This window comes from Rhyacophila brunnea, unplaced genomic scaffold, assembly GCF_057557595.1.
Source record: "Rhyacophila brunnea isolate RB1 unplaced genomic scaffold, BYU_Rbru_1.0 scaffold_14, whole genome shotgun sequence".
NCBI classification, from domain to species: Eukaryota; Metazoa; Arthropoda; class Insecta; order Trichoptera; family Rhyacophilidae; genus Rhyacophila; species Rhyacophila brunnea.
The window spans coordinates 31,895,153-31,920,850 of record NW_028232796.1 but is presented as its reverse complement, the minus strand read 5'-3'; the positions used below and the strand labels follow the sequence as shown (position 1 = coordinate 31,920,850).

The following is a 25,698-nucleotide window of genomic DNA, read 5'->3' as shown; positions in this document are numbered from 1 at the left end:
CTTATGTATGATGTACGACGATGACATGATTACTTCCAGAACCAAACTGGCATGGAGTACATTTTGGCGCCTGAATAGTATCTCCCATTGTGTCAATATGCAATATTTTACACTTCACTGATGTTTCAGCTTAACACATCCATTTACATCAAATGCATATAATCGATTCCATTTCATTATAGTATTCGACATTAATATTGTATGTACAAGATCTTTTTGAAAGCAGTTCATCGTTTGAAATCTACTACTTACCTGTTATCCACTTCAATTAGCCGATGTCCCTCAAAGGCGCCTTACATACAAACTATTGGGTTGGTTGGATGCTCAAATAAAAACGCACTGTGCTTGAATTGCATAATCTAGATTATAGACTATAATATCTACGTACGATTGTACGTACTTTGTGTGTCATATAGTTACTATAGTATATTACGATTAAATAATTTTTTCATGTAAGTATACATTTTTAGATTGGATGCTTTCTGTATAAATAAGTTTTACTTTTTTTAAAATAGAGAAGTTAATAAAGATGTACACTGAATCCAATCCACCTTGCGCGGTATTTAGCACAAAAAAAATATTTGCAACATTACTTACACAAGTGACTAATTAACAGTCTAACGAGAGAAAGTTTAGTAAAACTTTTAAATTAAAAAGCTCGTTGCATAACGGTAATCATTAAAAACTATTTTTAGTGACCGATAACAACGTAAAAGTAAAGTAATTATGAGTGAGTAACTTTGACCAAGTGAACTAATCAATTTTAGTCTGCAATGTATGACATTTTTTATCAAATTGATAAAGCTTGCAGGGCTCTAGTCGTTGGTGTGTCTTGGTCAAATTGTCAATAGGGCGGGTTGCGATCAATAGCACGCTGTAACGGATAACGGTAAGATTAAAAATACAGCCAGCGTAAATATAGAGTTATTCAAAATCTATCCATTCAGGTATCGGCTGTGTTAAAATTCAAGTCTGATTGTCACAGTTAACCGGTGAAGTGGCGATGTATAAAACGTGAAATGAGCTAAGATTCACCGACATTTTTCTTTTACATTATTATGTCATTTTGATATCTAAATAATTAACATAACAAATGCAGCCCACCCAGTACAACATTTGGACTGAGAATCTTACGGGAGCAGCTACTCAAGCATGTGGTTAGTACATATTACTCAAGTTCGCTTTGACTAAGAGTAGATACCTATGGGAGACAAAGAGAGCAACGGCTAACCCAAACAATACAATGCTGTTGAGTAATGTAAAGCAAGGAAAACTATTTAGACTGAATTTAGCCTTAAGTGAATGAATACAATTAGGTAAACAAATAATATTCGGTACATAATACATGTAAATAAGTAATAGTTTTAAATATTTCATGTTAGCGTGAAATTCTATATTTTTGACAGAAAATAAGTCATGGTAAGGGCGGCACCGAGTGAATGAAAGTGATGCAATAGGCGTAATGTAAATGAAGTCGGGAATAAAAAAATAACAATAATAACTCTGTGTACAATTCATGCGCAATAGAAGAAATTGCACCGGCGCATGCTTAAAGTTATATAGTTCCAATACATCAGCGCATCCTTCAAATTCTTTGGATTGACCGGGTGACAAATGTTGACGTTCTCAACTGCACTGGAAAAGGACTGAATTTTTCTTGCGTAGTATCAAAACCACATTATGAGAGAAAAAAGCATTCCCTTACTTACGTAAGCGTAGCTGAGGATGACGCCGGGAATGGGACGATTTGGCACCGCGAACTGGCCTCCGCCGATTGGCCTCCGGTAATTGGCCGCCGGTACAATCGGACGCCGGCCCAATTGGATGCCGACCCAATTCAACACCGACCCAATTAGCCTCCGGGAGGATTGGACGCCGCACAGTTGAATTAAATGCGCAAAGTAATAGACGTACGTTACGATTTGTTGGAGTAAATAAGCAAGTCAGTTTAATATGCTTCTATCTTCTCAGTAGTTGTACCTTATACATTTCGCGCTTGACACATTTTTAATATAGATTGAGAATAATTATTATGCCTTATGATGTTTATTAAAAGAAAATAATTCTTCCCTCGTTAAAACTTAAAGATGTGCATACTCAATTAATTTATTGTCTATACATGGGTACTTATATTTACAACAAATATTAAAAATAATGTTAGATGTTAGAATGAAAATAACATTATATTTCAGCGTTTTATCGACTTAATATTATAATAAAGCTTAAACATGTATATTATTATGCATAAATGCGTATTTTAAGATAGTATAAAATTACAAACAAAATATTAAGTAAGTTATCTGCTAAGTATAAATGTTTCAGTAGTTTAATTGATAAACTACTTAAGTACTGGGTGCCGGACGAAATCCCGAAGGCCGAAATCCTGAATGCTGAAATCCCGAATAGCCGAAATCCCGAAAAATAAAAAAATACAAACATCAATAATTGCGCAATTTTTGCAAGAGAGACAAAAACCCATTTTTTGTGGAAATATAAAAAAATGTAAAATACAAACATCAATAATTGCGCAATCGCGAGCGCAATTTTTGTAAGAGAGACAAATCCGATTTTGCGGAAAATGGGTTTTTCCGATTGCGCATTTTTTTTCAGGAGAGATCATTTTGTAGAACGAATGGATTTTGTGCCTCTTGCAAAAATTGCGCAATTCGCGATTGCGCAATTATTGATGTTTGCATTTTACATTTTTTTTATATTTCCACAAAAAATGGGTTTTTGTGTCTCTTGCAAAAATTGCGCAATTATTGATGTTTGTATTTTTTTATTTTTCGGGATTTCGGCCATTCGGGATTTCAGCATTCGGGATTTCGGCCTTCGGGATTTCGGTATTCGGGATTTCGGCCTTCGGGATTTCAGCATTCAGGATTTCGGCCTTCGGGATTTCGTCCGGCACCCAGTACTTAAGTAGTTTATCAATCAAACTACTGAAACATTTATACTTAGCAGATAACTTACTTAATATTTTGTTTGTAATTTTATACTATCTTAAAATACGCATTTATGCATAATAATATACATGTTTAAGCTTTATTATAATATTAAGTCGATAAAACGCTGAAATACAATGTTATTTTCATTCTAACATCTAACATTATTTTTAATATTTGTTGTAAATATAAGTACCCATGTATAGACAATAAATTAATTGATTATGCACATCTTTAAGTTTTAACGAGGGAAGAATTATTTTCTTTTAATAAACATCATAAGGCATAATAATTATTCTCAATCTATATTAAAAATGTGTCAAGCGCGAAATGTATAAGGTACAACTACTGAGAAGATAGAAGCATATTAAACTGACTTGCTTATTTACTCCAACAAATCGTAACGTACGTCTATTCCTTTGCGCATTTAATTCAACTGTGCGGCGTCCAATCCTCCCGGAGGCCAATTGGGTCGGTGTCGAATTGGGTCGGCGTCCAATTGGGCCGGCGTCCGATTGTACCGGCGGCCAATTACCAGAGGCCAATCGGCGGAGGCCAGTTCGCGGTGCCAAATCGTCCTAGACCCGATGACGCCACATTTAGTGGTTTAAAAACCTTCGTGATTGGTGCAAGTGAAATTCTACTGAACTGTTATGTGATGACACGATAAAAAGAAGAATTTAATATTAGAATATACCTACATAATGTAATGCCTCTATGTAAGTAAAATATATTAAAGTATAAGAACTGTTTTATAAAATATGTATCCAAAGAGTTATGTAGTCCTGTGGCTACATAGCTAAACAAGAAAAAAAAAATATAAAAATCCATTTTCAGTGAAAATATTGAGAGTTGACGCAGAAGAAAGACAAAGTAAAGAATGCTACTACAGGTCTCCCAATACCTTAAACTTAAACCTTTTTACGGACCGTAGAATGCAAGAATTACCCAAAAGACATACCTACTAGGGCCTAGACCAAAAGAATATTTTTTCATGGATAGCATAAAAATATATAGTGATATTAATATTTTGTATATAAAAAAATCTTTCAACGTAACAATTAATTCTACAGAGGGTACAAAAAAAATGACTTCGAAATTTATTCGAAGTTTACCGAGTTAAAAAATATGACTACATAATACCTATTATTATGTTAATTCAGGCTTTTACTATTTATTATGATTACACTATTATTATTATTATTCACATTAGCGCTGTTAAGTAAAGTATATTTTTTTTTATTTTGTTTGGATAAATACTAATCATTTTTCATTAATTTCTTTTGTTTTAATTACAAAATTTCATTCAAATAATACGAAAGCACAAACAATCGCCGCATGCTGTTTTGTAATTCAGCAATTTTTACATATTTTTTTTAAATAAAAAAAAACGATTTGAAAAAAATAAACAATTGTCTTTGGTTTTCTAATCTAAAGCAACGACTGTCGCGACACGTAACAAAAAATATGATTTAAATACTTGCCATAAAGATTCTTGAAAAAGTATTTTTCAGAGAGATAAAATATTTACATTACGTTCAATAAAAAGTAACAATAGAAAATCATTTATACAGAATAGGTTCAAAGGAATTTATTTTTATACTAACTTTTTAATTATTGGAATACTTTAGAAATATATCGACAACCATTGTAAGACTCAACACGTTATATTAATATCTTAATTCAAATACAAAAGCTTGTCGCGATAACAGAATTTTAAATAAAACTTCAGTTATATGGTAGTAGAAAATTTTGTCTTAATTATTATTATTATCCTATATGGACCAGTTTTCAATGATTATCAGTCACGATTACATATTATAAAAAAAATGAATGTGTGTGACCTGATCTTAGTGAAGCTATCCCTACAGAAGGTATGGGAATTATACTCGGAGACCCCGGATGAAAAAATAGTACCTTACGTATTGGACAATTTAGATAAATGGGTTGTTCAAAATAATTATGGATTAAGTCCATAGAAATGGATCCTGAGATATTTGTACATAAGGTTAAAACTCCTTTTGTAAATTCAGGAATGTTTTCACTGTATATATTTACCATATTATGCTAGTACGTGGATCCATTAAAATGAATAGTCGAAACATAAAGTATATTATTCAAGTTTTATTAATATTAAAAAAATATTGTTAGCAAATACCACTTTATACTGCTGAAAGAACTGTCAAAATGGACATGATTTACATTCAAGTTGATGTCTTATCAATACTAGTATTGCCATTTATGCCAAAAATTGAAGAGCTACGATTGTGATATTAACATGCAATATATAAATATATTTTATCTAGCTACTGAAACAAACAAAAAACGAATTTTATGAAAATTGGACTTGATCCATAATTATTGTAAACAACCCAAATATTGATTACTTTCTTCTTTTGACAAATATTTTATTAGTTAATTAGAAATTATCTGTTTATAATTAATTATACATAAATTCTTTCATCAGTGAATGACGTAATTTTGGAAAAGAAATTAATACTATCATGTTTATCATATCGCCAGTATTTGCGTTAGTTTTCCTCTCAGGGATGAGAAATATTAATACAACATTTTTATTCAACTTAGCGCTTAATATTAAATTTATAGGATAATTTTTAATATTTTATCTTCTTAAATTTAAATTTATCTAGCATATCTCTCATTACAATATATGACATCGAGGTAAAAACAAAATAGTTTTGATAATATTATGCACAGTTTTTCATTAGACCATGCTTTTTTTTATTTTTTTGACGTTAAATGAGAATAAAATATCATAATTATTATAACAGAGAATGAAGCCATAAAATTGAAAAACATGAAAAAAAGTTTTATTTATAACTAGAGCCTTTGCTTGGGGGCTTTCTTTGGTGTTAATGTATTATTACTGTTACATATTAAACACACACAACAATGCAAAATAACGAATGTGCTGTTACGTCTCTCGTCCAGTATGTAAGGACTTAATACTTTGGACGTTGAAGACGCACCTGGCGCGTAATGACCAGGCGGCCGATCGATGTAATTAACGTGCATTTTAAAGATGGTAATTCAAAAATAATTATCTAGTCAGCAGCGAATGAGTAGGTTCTGATTGTGGATTGCATGGCTAGATTTTTTTTCAGCAAATATAGATAATCTTTCAGCCTTTGACATAGACAATCATATATTTTTTTATTATTCTCTTATTAGGGGGTGTAGTAGTTGTAGTTTGGTATCGACTACCCCGCTAATATAATATGTTCAGACAGGTTGCGTTTAGATGTGTCGATATGATATTAGGATGATATTTAAAGGAAACGCACGCGAGCATCTATATAGTTTTTTTTTTATTTCATATAAGCACAAGTGCACTTCTGGTGATATTACATGGCAGGATACACAAAAGTAAATTAATCTAAGGTTTACACGTACAGGTTTATAGTGATACTTTTATCTTGACATTTAAGAAACGGACGCGTTTCTCTTAATATCTATGTATTAAATCTCTCTTGACAACAGACGTTTCCGTCTGGTTTTTGTCAATGCTCTAAAAATCAGCATAGAATATACATGTCAGTTGTAGAGATGGTTAAAACATATACACTCTTCTATCATTAAGTTTTCGAAGTATTCATTTATTACGTTGCGACATAAAAGTGACAATAGAAGTAGCATTCACCACATAAGTTATTCTATATCGCATTGAAAGATTGATCTTATTACTTATTGCCATGGCGAAGGCAAGGTAAACCGAGAGTTAAAACCGTTTGAAACTAACTAACTAATATTATAATATTAAGCAAATCACTTACAGTCGATGGAATTGTGGAAACAAACATATTCTCGATGCATATCATTAGGTAAGTTTCCGCTGATCGGTCTGTAAGTTCTAAACTATCTTAGCTTTAAGCTAAAGTTCTTGAGAAATCAGGGTGCACGTCATGATCATGCCAAAAGCTTTCGCTAGTATATAATAATATTATATAACAGCTACCGTCCCGTAGTTATCTACTAATGACTCTGTAGATAATACTATTACGAATTTGAGTGATCTTTGACATCTTTAACGTTGCTGTAATGATAATTGTCTCCATTATGTGATTAAATAATATAATATTATAAGATTGAATTTTTTTTAACAAAAGTCGATGTAGGGACATTATCTTTCCTTACTTTTTCAGTTCCTTTATTGTTCGTATGATGTAGATTCCTGCAATATTTCGAAAATATATCATCATCCATTATTACCTGATTGTACAATTTTAAATATTATTCGTGAACTATGAATTAAAATCAATACAATTTTTGACATTGAATAATGACTTCAGAAAATTTTGTTATTCCGCTACCAAGGTTACATTATTATTAAAAGAATGCAAAATGAAGCCGGGAGCTGATTCAAAAATTTGTTTCATTATTTTATCATGCATTGAACTTAACTTTTGTCAAGGAATCTTCAGTAAAATTTCACCATTTCTAAGCCATTAAATTGCAGACAAACTTTGCATTATATAGTATTTATATATTATTATTATAAACTTCAAATTAATGAGTAACAAGACGTTTTCATATATCTATCGAGTGTGTTTATTGTGATCAACTTATTCTGTGATTTTGAGAATACAAAATCAAAATAGAGTAAGGGACAATTTGATTATTTTAAACTTTTATTTTCATCTGTGTATTTTTCACATATACCTTATCAAAAATGTTGTAACTTCTTTGGGAATATCTTTTCTGACAAAACTTTTGGGATACTGAAAATAAATTTCTATAGAATCTAACTAACCCTCTAAGGAAGTCATTGTTGCTAAAATATCTCTTACTCACTATAGTTTAGCATTCTCGACATTATTTTATTATTTGAATTCACGAAAAAGGTTGAATTCGACTGTATGAAACATGGTCATACTGGTATTCAATTTCAGTTATCTGTCTTACAAGTTAATAAATTTAATATTTTCCATTTTAATATAATTGAGTCAGCTAGAGCCATAACTCACATTTTACAATTTTGAGTTAAATATATCAAATGATTCTAATAGCATTAGTCTATATAAAAAATAGTAGGCTATCAAAAGTTATTTTAAACCATGTGAAAATTGTGGACAAAGTTGACTGTTGGTGTCATAACTCACATTTTTCAATGAATAATGTGAGTTCTGTCATCGAGGCCTTTCTAAGCAATCGGAGAGGTCTATCTCTCATAGTATGCTGTGTCTCGCAACCTTAGAAGTGTTATATTTTTTTTAAATGTATATTGACTTACCTACTTATTAATAAACAAGATAATTCAATACTTTTCTTCTAATTACAAAAACAGTGCTCTGGTGGTCTTTTGCGATTATCTCAAAACTCGATTTTTTTTAAATATGTGAGTTATGACTGTAGGCGACTCAATTGGCCTTTGCGTGGTAGTCCTCTGTGTTATTTGAGATATTAATGTTAATACCTGTTTTAAGTTACAAACTTATCTTCGGAATGATCGAAATATATATTACAGTTTAATCAGTAAAGATTTCGGCTCTGTCTCTGTATACAGAATTTGCGTGGTGACGTTTTTTAAATTGTTTATGTATGTGATTTTCGTATTGCTTTAAGATATAATTTCCTATTCGTGAATTTGATACTTACATGTAATACATAGATCTATTAATACATATTACATGCATATGTTTCTTACCAACAAAAGTCGATTGTTCTCTGTGTATAGCTGAGGATAACCCCCCTGTCGTTGACCTCTCGAACAGCTTCTTGATATTTTTCATTGCACCTATCCCAGTCTTTGGTCACTCCTCCGAAGCATTCCGTATGATTTAAGTATTCTGAAATAAAGAAAAAATATAAATGTAAAAATATTCACCCTGAAATTCAAATACTAAACAATCGCCTTAGTCGTATTTTATAATATATTTGTCGTAAATTATCTGGAACGCACGAGAAAAAAAATGCATTTTCATATATTTTTAAAACACCTACTAGATTTTTTTTAAATAAGACGTCTGACGGAACTTGAACATTTTTAACAACTGGATACACTCCAATGTGCTTTTACCAATTACGAACTACGAGGATAATATTAATTAGGATGAATTAAACTAGTAATTCTTACATGAAATGCTTATCAAATCGCGTTAAGGGGGGACATGCTCGTCGAAGGTCAAAATTGAGTTTTTATTGTATTTTCAAACCATGATCCTGGACACTCCTTAAACGTTGTAGATAATCTATTTATATAATTTTGAAGCCTTATTATTCTTTATAGTTATTTTAAACATTTCATGACTGCATAGAGTATTTTTGTTACATAAAATAGTATTCTTTTAAACCTCTCGCTCTAATGTTTTAGAATATAGTCATATTTCGGTACATAACTGTGCAGTGGTGTTAAGATTTTTTACATTTATTAATTTTTAAACGCATTTATAAAACCATTAGCATAATTTATTACGAGATAATTTTTGTAAAATATTCACGATAAAAAATTATATTGATAATCTCTGTGATCCCAAATTTGACAAGAATTAGGCATTTTATTATTAAAAAAATCGGCAAGATTAACACATTTGAAGATGATTCTAAAGATATTTATTATAAGTTATGTCTTTGACCATTCAAGTGTGATAAACATCTTATGAATAATGGTTGCTTTATAATAATTATTGACCTAAGAATAAGGTAGTGTTTTTTTGAAATACGCCATTTCTTTTGTCATTCCCCAGTGGTTAAGCTACAACATACGGCCGTAGCCATAAATTGACAAACTATAATTGAAGTAGGGATTAAAATTATGTTAACGTCCGTGTTTGAACCCCCTTGAGTTCAGGAATGTTGAAATTACAAAGTGTACGTTTTTTTAAATTCAAAATACGGATAGGTAATGTGGAAATGCAGATTTCGTCAACGTATATATCGCTCTATGAAGGACAGAATAGATTAAAAAAAATAATAGAGCGCTGAAATAAAGAACTGTTCACTAAAATAGTAAATTAAAGATTTTTTTTGTTATCGTTTGACGAAAATAGCCTCTAAAATACGCAAATATCTTTGGCAATCATACATTGAATTGAGATTATATGAGATTACTTATTATATTTGGATAAGCTTGCGCCGCATAGTTTAAATTCCACAGTTTTATGAAATTAGCTTTAAGTAGTTACAATTAAATCTTAACACCATATTTATAATAGGTGTGTACCTATATAGTGCTTTAAAGACATATTTTAATTTTAAAAAATGTTCAGATTGATGCAATTCATGATAATATTATTGTCTGGATTCAACACGATATTGTGTTTTATTTCAATTAACATAATAATACAAAACAATATGATAAAATGTTATTTAAAAAAAGTTATACTTATAGTTCATAGATAGAGCCTTAATGTATAAAATTGAAGCATAAAAAGGAAGTCTACTGATTAAGTTAGCTACAAATGACTACAAATTTTATTGCAGGTTAATTTGCAGATAATTGTACACGATTGCTATGACATTTATTAGAACATTTGTAGGCCATATGAAAAGACAATTTGTGCCGATGAGTAGATAATCAGCCATTAATACTACACTTCGGTATTGTTATTTAATTCTGTAACATTTGTGTAAAACTGTTTATAACTGCACTTGAGTAAGTCATCACAAATAACATTCAAAATAGCAGCCATTACGTGAGTAAGAAAATTAAAATGACAACTGAGTGGTGTTAATTAAATATATGTAGAGTTTATAGATTTAACCATGTTTCATATTAGATTTGCTATAAATAATTTCAAATGTCATAATATAGAAAATGTATACGTCTCCTTTTATTAATAGTCCAAATTTTCTGATGTAATATAGTATAATAATAATAATTCATTCATAATATTTTATTTATTAAAAGGGTAGCAATCATATTACTGAAGATATTGTTATATTATATAACACTCATAGGAAATACAATATAACATAACTTTCCATTGACTTTGATACACCTTCATACCGTAAATTAATTAACTATATACGTAATATTTTTCTTTATTAGTTCACCATAATATAAATAAAATAAATTACTACATTATAATATGTAAGTATGTCATAATATTGTCCTGCGGAGTGTGCTAGGTGTGACATTTATTAAATGAGAAAGGCAGAAAAAATAGGATTTTTTTGCGATTTTCTTCTGGGGAAAAGTAATTGTGACATATCATAAATAAATACACTGCGAAGGTATAATAAAAAGGTCCGGTGGAAACGACATCTTAACATGACTAGGAGTAATCTATTAGGACACGAAATCTACTATATGGCTGTAATGAGATACTATGCTGTCCCTATACAAATGGTATATGAATGTAGCCAGTATACGTAACAGCTATCGAAAAAGATAATTTCATGATCCGGAATAGTCGACAATAATCTAAATTAGTGTTTTCAAACCTTTTCATCTAGTGGCGCCAAGACATTTTTACGGTGCCTTCAAAATCAGAGCGTTAGTGCGGAGCTCGGAGCAGGACCACGGAGCTGTGGAGCAATAGGATTTTAATCGGAGCAGGAGCGGAGCCGCAGCATCAACAATTTGTAGTGCTCCACTGTTCCGGATGTTTTTTTTTATTACCTATTATTAAATTGTCGTCCTAAAGTCCAATGAAAATATTATATTTGACACGAAGACGAATTCAAGTGCATGTCGAGTAGTACTCAGTATGCCCACTACCCAAGCGAGTGTCGAGAAGTTATTTTCAGTATCAAAATTGATTCTAAGTAAGAAGATGTAGAAAATGAAAGACGATTTGCGGTCGGATTTTTTGTTTAATATAATAATTAATAATGAAAATGACTGTATGATAAACCTTGTTGTGAAACTTACTTTGTTAATTTTTAATTATTTGTATACATTTATTGTACCTATATATACACCACATATTGCACCTGTCCTGATCCAGATTTCCCTCTGATTAGCGATGGACAAAGCATCGAGAGCGTCGACAGCTTCAAGTATCTGGGGGTACACATCACGGGAGATGGCATTTTGCAGAAAGAGCTCGCTATCCGAATGGGAATGGCTGGAGCAACATTCAACTCGATGCGAAATGTCTGGGACTCACGATTGTACTCGGTCAAAACCAAATGCCGCCTATTCGACGCTTGCATTCTGACGGTGCTGCTTTACGGTAGCGAATCATGGCACCTTACGAAGGCTCAGAGCAACCGTATACTGAGCTTCGAAAACAGATGTTTGCGACGAATACTGGGTGTGCGGTGGTATGACTTTAGGAGCAACGAGGAGATAAGAGAACGTACCAAGCAGCCTCTCATCACACTGAAAGTGAAGAGGCGACGTTGGACCTGGCTCGGCCACGTGCTGCGGATGCCAGAAGAGAACTTTAACCTGGCTTGCCTGTTCTTCAAGCCGACCGGATTCCGGCGTCCTGGAAGGCCGCTAAATACAATCTACAGAGTGTATACGGCGGAGCTACGGGATGCTGGTTTAACCTGGAACGAAGCAAGAAGACTGGCGAGCGACAGGGATTCTTGGAGGCGCCGCGTGGTGTCCATATGCTCCAGCTAAGGGGCGGATATGGGCAAAGAAGAAAGAAGATAAAATACCTATAAAATATTTTTACCCGAAGCAAAGCAGACCATATAGCGGAGTTGAATCAATTAGTTCCAATCCTTTACTAAAAATACCAATTAATGGGATGGTTGAGCCTATTTTTCTTCACATACTTTCGTAGTGCAATCTTTATTTATAAACTGAATTACGTTAACATAATAATATGTGGACACATGTTGTGACTTTACCTGTGTGTTGATATGACGAACGGTACTCTCATAATTTGTATTATTCATATTATTTTTTTAATTTTCCATCCTTAACTCAATCACTGCATAAATTTTAATTAATTTTTAATTATCACATTTAAATAACATGCTAATTGCATATAATGACCGCTTAACGGGGACACGGTAGCCGTGTCGTCCGCGTCGAACGAGTTTTAAGTAACGCAAAATTAATCGCATAGACATACCAGATATAACATCATATTTTTCTCAGCCATATGTATGTACATCTCTGTAATATCTTTATGTTGCAAAGGTGTGATATTATGTATTGTTCAAGTACAATTTGAGTAACACTTTATGTACCTATTACTTATTATTATTAATATTACTAGCTGACCCGGCAAACATTGTTCTGCCATATAAATTATTTCTAGTGAATATTTTGGTTGTTAAATAAAAAAATAACGAATGTATCGTAAGTGTGTGGGGATGGGATCTATGACAGAAAGAGAAATAGAGCGCTGTAGACGATGACCGCCGTTAAAAACAAAAAAACATCAACCATTCATTTTCTCAATTCAAAATGAGTAATGATGTTCATAATGAATGAATTACCTGTGACAGGATCTCGTTTTTTAATGTTTATGCAATATCCGTCTTGTCCCTTCCAGAAAATTAGCGGATATTGGAGAGCGTCGTATGAACGGTGTGTGTCAGCGATGATCTCCAGATTATTGCTTCTTCTTTGAATCACGATTTCTCGCGTCGATGTGCGGTCGCCAACCATGATTCAAGCAATGTCGTCAACAACATGCGCATTGAATCGACGCACGTGCTCTCCAACTGGTGTTTTATCAGGATTGATGACAATAACGTAATTGTCACTTTGCAATTCGTGCATGTGTGCTTTGAAGAATTTCAATAATTCATTGTGCTCATTCAACAGGGCGTGTAGTTCGCCGACGATGCGCCTAGCATTAGGCGAATTGAGGCTATTGTAGCCACAACGTGCATCCACATGATTGATGTCCTCACCGCCCATGAAGTAGATTTGTAAAAAATTATGTGGTTCGTTTGGCATTGGCAGCAATGAGCCTACTTTGTGGTATACTTGGCCTTTGATTTTGAACGTAGAATGGAATTGTTGACCATTTGCCGCAATATTGTGAACTATTTCTGTTGCTCCGAACGAAGTCATTTGGAAGCATGGATTGAAAGTGCGAATGGACTTCAGGAACAGGTTTGAATCTGGAACCGTGCCGATGAGCAAGCCGTTCAATGGTTCTGGTGGTATCTCAATTTCTGGTAGTTGCACTTTTCCTGATGCGCAACACATCCCGGCTGACTCATGTTTGAATTTGAGCGCATGACAATGGGGACATTCTTTGTCCATAGCACCAATCAGCACTTTCGGATGAGCGGAATATTCAATATCTGGCTCGTACTCAAATGCGAAACGAAGGAACGAAGCGGATGTAAATATTCGATGTACTTGTTGGCGTTGTCGGTTATTTGCTCTGCGTGTGTTAACTACGAACCGGCGCGCTTGGCTCCGTTCCAATTGTCGTTGTTGATTTCGTTCAGCTCGTGCCTCTTGTGATTGGGGTGCACGCAATTGCGACATGCTTACACGCACTTTTTTGTTATCTTGTTGGATTTGTTCGTCTGTTCTTTCTGCTCTACTATTTCGCATGTTTGTTGCTTTACACTTTTTGTTTGTTTGTTTGTAATACACGCACATAAAAATAGATAAATTAAAATAAATCGTACAAAATTTTGCACACACTGCCTTGTGATATGCCGAATGAAATGTCAAAATGACGCGACGCTTCTCTTGAATTCTTCTCGGACGTAGTGCCATCTGTCATTCAACAACACAAATAATTTCGTTCTGTTTGAAATACGAACGACGATTAAATTTGTTCATACAAAAATAATAAAATCGCGATTAAAAAGTGGGAGGGTGGGGATAGGAGGGTGAAAATTTGGGGTTATAGGTATTTTTTTATGGCAAATAATTAAAAAAATACAAAAAAAAAATTGTCAAAAAAATAAAAGAAAATTTTTCTGGATAGAGATACCCTAATCACCTAGCGGTATGAAATATACTTGTTGACCTATTCTCATACCTAATAAATATATATAAAAAAAATTCATAAAAATCGGTCGAGCCATTTCGGAGGAGTTCGACCACAAACATCGTGACACGAGATTTTTATATATATAGAGATTATTTTAAGAGCGTGTGGCAGTACACGGTACTCAATTTCAATACCACTGATCTAAATAATTAAATCCACAATACATGAAGAACTTGATCTGAATTGGACTTTACCCATATCCTTCGTAATTCGGGTGGGAGTTTTTTATAAAAATAATTTAATTAAGAAATTGTACGGTTTAAAAATATTTCTTGTTAGGAATTTTTTTATTAATTTATGTTGACACTGTTTCGAGCTAAAAACGCATATTCAAAACAATACTGAAATAACGAACGATAACGAGTTATTTTTGTGTCGATCTGTACATGAATTTATAGCCTAAAACAGGTGTCTAAACAAATAGCACAAGTACCATAGATTTAACCAAAAACTTTGTTTTAAAACTATTATTCTTTCGACCATGTCCGATCTTAATAGGATCATAATATGGACCTCCACAGAGTGGAGGTTTGTATTAACAGATATTGTTTTTACGAGAAATGGATGTCAGCCACTTGCTTAACCATTAGGTCCATACTCTGACTCGTACACAAATTGAAAAACACTATGTGTATTTGCCAGACCCAGGATTCGAACCTGGAACCCACGAGGCAATAGACCAGAGCTTAAGCCGCGCGGCCATCGTGGGTGTATACTATTATAAACACAACAAACAAACCATACATAAAAAAATATAAGTAAAAAGTACATGAGGCTATGTGTATCAAGTTTGTCACCTTTATAATCTGCTATTTTATAAATAAATTTTATAAAAATAGTAACTTACTATTAAATGGTGATAATACGTGTAATATTATTTTGTTTGTATTTATTACAATAGTAATTATGATTTTACAACAATGGTAGGTAACCTACACATTCCTTTACCTGAGTTAAGTTAATCGCAAAATTAGTCAACCATCATACTTAGGACTATAAATATAATTTTTGCAAACAATGGAAAAGTACCTAATCACAGAATCGGGAATAAAGAAAATATCAAAAAAGTAAACATGGAAGTTACTGACTTTGAAACTAATGCCTCATATTATATGACTTACATAACCTTGCTAACATTGCTTCGGGTGTTGATATATTCTACTTGCGTGAGGATGAGTTTAGGTGACGCTATTTTATGAATTATTAAAATAGGGTCTTCTTAGCAAACTCGGTGTACTTCTTTGAACTTTTATAGAAGTATAATTGGTTTTTCTCTGCTTTTGTAAGTTTAAATTATTATGTTCTCTTTTTATATTTTCGTTTTTATCGTTTGTATTACTTTTTTATATAATAATGTTTCATGTCATATTGTGGACGTCTTAAACTTATAATCTGTAATGTCCACAATATGTTAAAAAAATTGAAATGAAATTTAATATTGAATTATCAGTTTGTTTGGATATTAAAAAAACTGATAATGCTATACAAATGATAATGGAAATATTAGATTTTTCGTCGGGTAGATAAATATATTCAAAAATTTCGAAATTTGTTGAAATCGTAAGTATCTATCCTACTCAATTACAAAACTATTTCAACTGCGGTAAAGCAAACTGAGAGCCCAAAAAAAAGGCTGTTAATATCTACCTAAATATATTTGTAATTCTTTTAAAAATATATTTTTCGTATATTGATTATGTTAGTAAAGTTAGTAATAATTAATTTTACCGTTGTAAGAAATACTATTTAAGAAAGCAAGTGAACCGGAATTATTATATTGTAGATTTTTCAAACCGGTGTCTATTCCAACTAACCCACTAACAATCCGAGCCCTGAAACTGTAACTTTATCGTGAATCAGGGATTACTTGCAACAGCTGACAAGAAACCTATTTTTAGAGATGCCATAGATATCAAGAAAACAATTTTAATACAATGACAGGAGAAATAGTAATTTCTCATTCGTATTTTTCTCGGAAGAATATTTTTTGATTCAATGTAATATCTTTTTCACCGAAAGCATAATATATTTTAGATCGATGGCTCTATCGAAAATTATCGTTTTTACAAAAAAAATAATCTAATAACGTCCGTTGTTTGACCACGTCCGCCCCTTAGTTAGAGCATATGGACATCACACGATGCCTCCAAGAATCGACGTTGCTTGCTATTCTTCTTGCATCTGCCAACATCACCTTTTAACTTTCAGTGTGATGAGAGACTGCTCAAACCGGCTTCTTATCTTCTCATTACCTAAAAAGTTATACCACCAAATACCCAGTATCCACTGCAAACATTTATTTTCGAAGCTCAGTATACAATTGCCCTGTTTACAATTGGTTGGTTGAGTCACTTCAAGTCGACTTATTAGTATGGATATACCTACAGAGCAATTTCAACTCGTTAACACTATCTTCATACTTTCCTAAATCCGTGAAAAAAACCGATAACTCTCGGATTAATTCTGTATAAAAGTCGGTTATCGAAATTAATTTATAATACAGCATTATGTGAACATATGGATTGATTTGCATATCGTGTTTGTATACAAACTAGCCGCATACTATGCCTTTAGTCTAATCTAGTGAAATACAATTACAATATTTTAGAAAAATACCTGCAGTTTTTTACCGTATTATCATGTGGCAAGGAATATCATAAAATAAACTAATGGAAAATGAGACAGACAAGAGAACGCGATATGATAGAGATCACTAAGTAGATGAAGTGACAATGGGCTGAGCATGACTCTCAGCAAGAGGACAACCGTTTAAAAAATTCTTTCATACATTGGTGTCCAAACATCCACAGGGATGCCCTCAAACCCTCTGTAGACGAACTCATAAAGTTCGGTAGATGTACGTGGCAACAAAGAGCTAAGGACTGAGTAAATGGAGCTTTGGAGAGGTCTTCATCCAGCAATGGATCGACCCCGGCTGATGATATCAGTATTGTGCTCTTAATAAACAACGTACCTACCTAATTTAATTGGTATTCCATATTGGTATAATATTATTTTAAATCCTGTATCTAACCAATTAGGCTTAATGATAAACACATTGTTCAGGTTTCCATGGAAAGTTTGATAATATATTATGCACGCACGTATATTAATAATTTTATGAATCCTTATTTTGTAGAATTTTGAAGCTTTAGTCGATATCAAAATATTTTATTTCAGATATTATCAGTAAATCGTTTGCATAATATTGTTAAATAGAATGGGTAAGTATCTTCTTGTTTCAAATATGCTTACAGTGTGGTTAAAAATATTATTAGATTATTGTGTTTGCTCATTTTAATTTATCCAATTTTTTTGTTTTTTTTTATAAAAAAAAAATACATTTCCACTATTAAAAATACATAAATGTATTTTTTTTTCTTTCTTATGCGCGATGTTTATAAATGAGAGCTATGTCAATATTGATAGTAATGATTTTGAAGAAATCGTCATTATAATATTATTAGTGTGTCAGTGCTGAAATAACCTGCAATAGTAAGGTGTTGATATATAGATGACTTATTAATTAGGCTACCGGTCAATTTGGTGTATCCGCTTATTTGGGCCCAATCTCAAAGAACGGAAAACAAATCTAGGAACTATAAATAAACATACCACACAAGCGTGAAGTTTTATAGTTTTGTCAGAAAATAAATTACCCAGTTAGAGCGATGCCGAGCAATGGATAACGATGCAGTCGGGATTAATAAGGGTAGCAATAATTATATTTACACTAGGTTAACAGTAATTTACGTCGCTAATTGGGATAATATTCCGCTAAATTGGTACAGTAAATCCTCTGGAATAGTGAAAAAAAAGAAAATTCCTATTTTTTAGAGAATTTTTATGCAGATGACGTTTATCTACACTGCTGATTAAATTAGTCTCTAGTAAATTGCACAACGAGGAAAATTAGGACGTATTACAAACATTTTTTAAATAACGTTTTAAAGAGAGCCCATGTTTGTAGTACGGTAACGTAACGGAAGTATTGTCACCAGTTCCTATTGGTAGTTGTCAAGAATTTTTATCAATAGAGATAACAATTTTATGTATCGTGTTGCGATGAAAAAGATGTTTGTGTGTTTAGAATAACTGATTGTTTTTTTATAATAGATGATTGATTTTTTTATAATTAAATAGTATGTATGTATTTAAAAATATATTATTCTCCTGGAATTTTCATTATTTATATAGAAATATATAAAAAAACATTGAATATCATCGTTTAATTCCATTTGTAGTTCGCTTAATTGGAACAAAATGACCTAGTGCCAATGTGTCTCAATTAACCGGAATCGACTGTATTTCAGTGACTTGACAGTGAGTTCATGTGGACTATTTTATAATTTCTTAAAACAAGATACTTACACTTAACTCACACTGTACTTTTTATACTCACAGGACATTTTGTTAATTATCTTATTTTTCCACAGTTTTTTTTGTATTCTTTTATTAATATGTATCCACGTACCAAATATATTTATTTCGAGGACATAAATTATTTTCTTAACAAAAACTTCGAAAATTCATACCTAAATCAAGTAAAATCTATTTAAATATCCTTGGCACAACAAAGAAAGATTTATTTGACAAAATAAATAATTTTTGAGAGGTTATTTCAGGATCAGGATATTTTACTCAGAGCCGGGCTCGAAATGGACCGGAGCGCACCGGAGCGCCGTTCCTGTTCGTGAAATCGGTAAAATTATCGCTCCGTCTCGTGGAAAAAATAATTTGACCGAATGAGCTAGATAGGCCATATAATAGAAAATCTAATACATTTATTTTTATAAAAAACACATAAAATTTTATAACTTTGTGAATATCTTCAGAAAACTGTCGACCGCTCCGGTTCGTAATTTTTTTCCATTTTGAGCGCTAATTCAGAGAGTATTAATGTGATGTTGCCACTATATTTCATTGTATAACTTAATTGTATGGCACTTTATATCACGTTGTCAAAGTTTTGAACTTATAAATTTTTGTAATGTTCTTTTTTATTAATAAATAAATAAACAATTAAATTAAAAAGTAATATTTCAGACTAATCATTATGATGAAAAATAATTTAAAATTCTAATTATGTGTCTAACTGTGTTTATTATTATCCCGATTAAAATTATTTTTATTTATTACTAGCTGACCCGGCAAACTTTGTACCGCCTCAGAATCAATAATCTTGTGTTAACTTATTAGCTGAATTAAATTCAGTTTTTTATTAAGTTAAAATGAATACTCAAAATGTTCAATAAATGTGCAAAAATAAATCAAAATGAAATTATTTAATTACATAAATTATTTCTATTACATATTATATTTATTTACCTATATTTATGTATTTTAATTACATTGAACTGTACACACTGTACACCCACGATGACCGCGTAGATTAAGGGGCTGTCTATAGTGTCCAGGGTCCAATGCTCGAATCCTGGGTCTGGTAAGTTTACATATTGTAATTCAATTTCAATTCAATGATGACTACCGAGCCAACCTTCAGTCGTCAATTGTGCGGTGGCAAGCCAGGCAGATCCAATGAGTTTCAAAATTCAGTTGGATAGTTGGTTGCTTCGTCTTCGTTTGTTACACAGTCGATAGATTTGAAGGAATGTAGTGGACCAACGATTTGATTTTGAATTGTGAAGTTTAAGCGATCCACATCTTTGTTCTTTACCGCAAGAATGCTCGTTCACTCAACCAATTATCATGTTTGTGATTAGCAATGATGTCCGGTAACACTTTGTTGATGAGTTCGTCCTTAGTTGAGAAGAAATTGGAAAAATTCAGCGGAAACGAAATCAATCCGCTCGATTCATCGACAGGAACACGGCCGTTACCGATAGTCAGCAATTGCTTGGAGAAATCTTCGGCAGATGGATCGTTTAGCAATGCAACTCGCATGTTTGTCGTCAGTTGAAGTATCTTCACATAGCACCACAGAGTCGATGATTTGAGGCAAGCATTTATTTCATCAGCAGCGGTCAATCTTGGAATGACTGGTAGTGTTTGGCGAAAATCGCCAGATAGTAGAATCATTGCGCCTCCAAAACTTCTTGAGTCATTGCGCAGATCTTTCATAGTTCGATTGAGTGCTTTCAATGCGCGTTTGTGCGCCATTGTGCATTCATCCCAGGTAATGATTTTACTTGCTAACAAAACTTTGGCCATTGCTGAGTATTTCGCAATGTTGCATGTCAGTTTTTCAGTCGGCAATTTCAACGTTGAATGAGGCGTTCGGCATCCTTCTAACAACGTGGCCGCTATCCCAGAAGAAGCAACTGCTACAGCGTTTTCGGATCTCGCACGAACAGTAGCCACAATCAATGACATGAGGAATGTCTTCCCAGTTCCATTGGGCGCGTCGAGGAAAAATAAGCCACCATTTCCATCATCAATTGCCTTCATTAACGTATCGTACACTTCCTTCTGTTGAGGGTTCAACAGTGGTACATTTGTTCGAACTGATTGGTTTAATGCATCTCGATCATAGTCACAATCACGTTCCAATTCTCGATTGAAAGCGTCATTCATTCCACGATGTGGCGTTGGCATTCCTAACTTGACTAAAAAACTGCCGCACATGAGGTAACACATGTATTTGATCAAAAACAAAGCCTGGTTATGTATCTCCTCATTCACCTCGAGATCGGGATTCGCTGAACTGACACAAATTCGATGTAAAATGTCTTCTAACATGTCATCCTTTTACTTGTTCCACAGTTCAGGTGTATTCGATGGGAAGCATGTCGAAATAATGATATCAAAAAATGTGCGTATCTGACTTGGAGATGCAGAAACAATTGCTTCAGCGATTATCATATCCCAATGAGTATCTTTTTCAAGCAAATTGAGCTGTTGACATGAAGCACGAAATGTTGGGCACACTACACCATTGACAGTTAGACATTTCGACTATCATTCTTTCTTTTGTTTGTTTGTTTCTTCTTTATTGTTTCTGTCATGTATCAGAGATGGCGTTGTATACGGATTTAATTTTTTTGTGATTTTCTTTTATTTTTGAATGCGCGAGGTTTTCATCGTTCAAATTCATCGATGTCAGTCAAAAGCCTTTCCATACAAATTGTATGAGAAAATTAATTTTCTTCATAATTTATTTTTTCCGTGATTTATCCGATATTTTATTAATTATTCTGCTATTCGAGGCGGTGACAAATCCAACAAATCAAAGATCATAAAAATCGGTCCAGCCGTTCTTGAGTTATAAATGGTGTAACTAACCCGACTTTGTTTTATATATATAGATTAACATAGAAAATTGCACAACATATATAGGTACATTATTGTCGTATAAAGATAATAAAATATTGATTGCAAAAGACGAACATAATGTTTCCGCTAAATATCTACTTCTTGGTCGTACACTCATGGTTGAGGATCGTGACCACATTTGAATTTCGTCATCCTTTGAGCGACCAAGACTTTCCATCCTTCTTGATATTCCGCTTCTCTTAGGGCAGAATGGATAGTCCCAGTCAGCTATTTCACTTGGTGAAGTTCACAAGACGCTATTTTTCTGCATCGCTTTCCCTGGAGGCCACCTAAAACCACCAGTTTCTCCAGGTTGTCCGGTCCGCGCCTGACAATATGTACAAAAAACTGCAGAATTTGTCTCAGACATATTGTCGAGAGCCGTTCCTTTATCTGCAGTCTCTGGATGGTTGACTGGTTCATCCTATGCGCCGTCCAAGAAATACAAGCATTTGGCGCCAACACCACATCTAAAAGATATCAATTGCTTTCCGTTTCTTTGCCTTCAGGGTCTACGACTCGACTACGTATAAAAATATCAATAACACTAATGTTTGCATAATTTTTGTGGCAATCGAAATTCTCCGATCCTTCTATAAGACGTGTCATCGCATTTTATCTACATACAAATATCTACACGGATTCCAATTATCAGTATTTTAAAACCAATTTTTAATTAAATGTGGATATTAATCACCCCCTGAGGAATTTTCTTAATACATAATGTACTGATTTACAACGAATGCTTTTGGCATTTGTTTAACCGATTTCGTATATTCTCCGTAACTAAGCAAACGTAAAAAAAGCTATCCGAATTTTATCCATCAGCGAAATTCGAAGCCACATCATATTGATTTAGAAACCAACGTCTGTGTACTCCTGGGAGTAATTTTGATAGATAAGTTTATGCTTCATTTGGTCCCGCCAGTGAGACAAACACGGCACACACACTTCAAGTTGATTTTGGTACAGGAAAAAATCAAAATTAAATACAATTATAGTAAATCGAGTATTAATACTAGAGTTTAATTATTATTTTTTATTAGTTTTTATGGTCTGAGCGACTTTAAAGGTAGTCGGCGAAGGGGCACGTTTTTTCATAGTTGTTTATGCGCACAGCAATATAAAATATGTTGTGTTAAGTATAAGAATTTATATCGATTATATTATGTAGCTACATAATATATTTCCAATAAAATGTTTATCATATTAAGCGTTTTTATATAGCAACAATTTTTAAAGAGACTAATTTTCAGAGAGAGAAGTTTCGGTTATTAGCACATTATTTTATTGATTGTAAAAAGTCTTAATCACTGAGCATAAGATATTTAAACAGTACAAAGAATCATATATTATAATACTTACCACTTTGCTTATAGGTTTACACTTTACAACATAAAAACATTGATCTTTTTCACTTTGTAAAAACATAAAAATTACACATGCTAGTTTGCATAAAAAACAAGAATTATAATGTTAAATAAATTCACTATTAATAATTATTGTAGGTACAGGAAAAAGACGCAAAACAAGAAAAAGTTGATATAAACAGGCTCTTTCTATATTATTCTGATTCTACGTAATCGAACATAAGTATCAATTAATATGAATCAATAATGTTTTTTTTTGTGATAAAACATTTTTTCTATATCTTAATAGGAAAATCTTGTCTTGTGGGTGCCATCGGTAAAAGTTTATTTTACAGTGCAAGCTGGCTGACTATCCAATATAGATAGATACCACGTTTTCATGGACAATTTGCCACTATGGAGTTTGGCAACAGGGATTCCCACATTAGTTTTAGAGACCAATTCTTTTTTTCAGTTTTAGCAATTTTTTTATAAAGTTACATTAAATTATATGGCTAATGATTCAGCTGAACTAAACGTTTATAAATCATAACATAATTAAAATTAAAAAAAACAAACTAACCATTTTCGTAATATTCTCGATTTCCATAAAAAAGCAGAGTCTTTTTTCTATCTTTACCACAGTCTTTGTGAGTAATGTCAAAAATGTACCATCCGTTAACACGGCGGAAATTTATAAACGTGATTTTCTTTGAAGATCATATCTGATGAAAGAGAAGCCTGGGGTATTTTAAATCTGTCTTTAGCTTTTCCTTGAGCTTTTACACGGAAATGAAAAAAAACCGCCATCAGCTGGTAGCGGCAGTTTGACGATAATATTGTTTGTAATATGTAAAGTTATATTTTTTCGCTATGACTAAACCTATTAGTTTTCCGAATTTTAAATGCCCATTTATTAAATATTATCATTATTACCCTCAACTATTAATTCTATAACTAGATGAATTTTTCTTCAAACTGATTTCATTTTTCTTGATATTGTGTCAATCTAAATCTGCCAATATGAGAGATATAATTAGACATCGTAAATAACTACTATTGCATTCCAGATGCATATTTCGTAGCTGGAATTTTCTTTCATGGCTTAATTCTAAAGAATCGAATAACCACTCGAACATAGACAATTGATTGCATTTCAATTGTACGAAATTCTAAATTATTGTTTTGTCTATAATGCTATAGTGATATAAAATGGATCTAATACGTATATTGAAAACGTGTTTGAATTTTGTTTGAAACCTGAATTTCGTATAATTCCAATTTACGAATTTCAAATTATCATCAAGTAAATTTGATGTATGAAAAAATTATGCGGTTTTTCTCTTAAACGTGACTAATATGTCTTGAGAGTGAATTTCAAAACTGCTGAAAAACTAAAAAAACAGTATGTGTAAACCTAATTATTAAAAGCATTTTTTTTAATAGATAGGTACATTAACTTAATTATATTGGAAATTCCATGTTTATTAGTAAATCATGGTTTTTAGCAAATTTCCTCATGTCAATCTCATAAGGCACTAATAGCGTGGGCTGTGCAGCTGGTCAATGCATTTCCTAGAGATGACGATATTTTTGACGAATTATTGTTATTTTTTTTATTTTATTTCTTTTGCTATAAAATTATTTTTTTGGTTTGTTTTTTCCCTACTAATCTGATTTAACTGTACTGTTTATTCTTAATGTCATGTTGTGAATGTCTTTAATTAATAATTTGTTATGTTCTCAGTGTATCTTTTTTAAATAAATATAATTTTGAAAAATTCATAATTCAAAAATCGTTTTCAAAAACTATCAATTATAATTCTATAGAATATAATTGTGCACCTATAATAACTTGATATCCCTTTTATTTATATCGATTTAATTTGTGTTTTGGTATTGTCGCTGCATCAAAAAAATATTACTTTTCTCCGACGCATGTACGACGAAGAAGAAGTCAAATTATATTCTCCTAAATATTTTTTTTCGTTACTGAGAGGGTCTGGACGCATATCCCTCCCTCTTATGTGCGCGCTTGAATCCTCAATATTTACGTAAATACATCTAACATTCAAAACATTAATATTTTGTATTATTCAATAGACGTTTGATGTCAGAAAATCAGGTACGTAATTAATGGCATTTCATTGAAGTTAACTATCGTTAACTAAGTGCTAACTTATTGATCAGATAATATAATATCTACCTTCAAATATCATTTAATATTTTTATAACAAAAAT

General features: G+C 32.3%; 1 protein-coding gene and 1 non-coding gene across 2 annotated transcripts in view; both read right to left on the bottom strand.

Moving 5' to 3' along the window:
- LOC147075864 (uncharacterized) overlaps positions 1-25,698 on the bottom strand; it is a 125,155-nt gene that overhangs the window by 7,781 nt on the left and 91,676 nt on the right. The window contains exon 5 of the mRNA XM_085942017.1: positions 8,611-8,752. Coding sequence (XP_085798143.1) covers positions 8,611-8,752 — 142 coding nt within the window. The remainder of the gene's footprint in view (positions 1-8,610; positions 8,753-25,698) is intronic.
- LOC147075865 (small nucleolar RNA SNORD36) lies at positions 97-158 on the bottom strand. Its single transcript, XR_015070004.1, has one exon. It is a non-coding gene; the product is annotated as a small nucleolar RNA SNORD36 (small nucleolar RNA).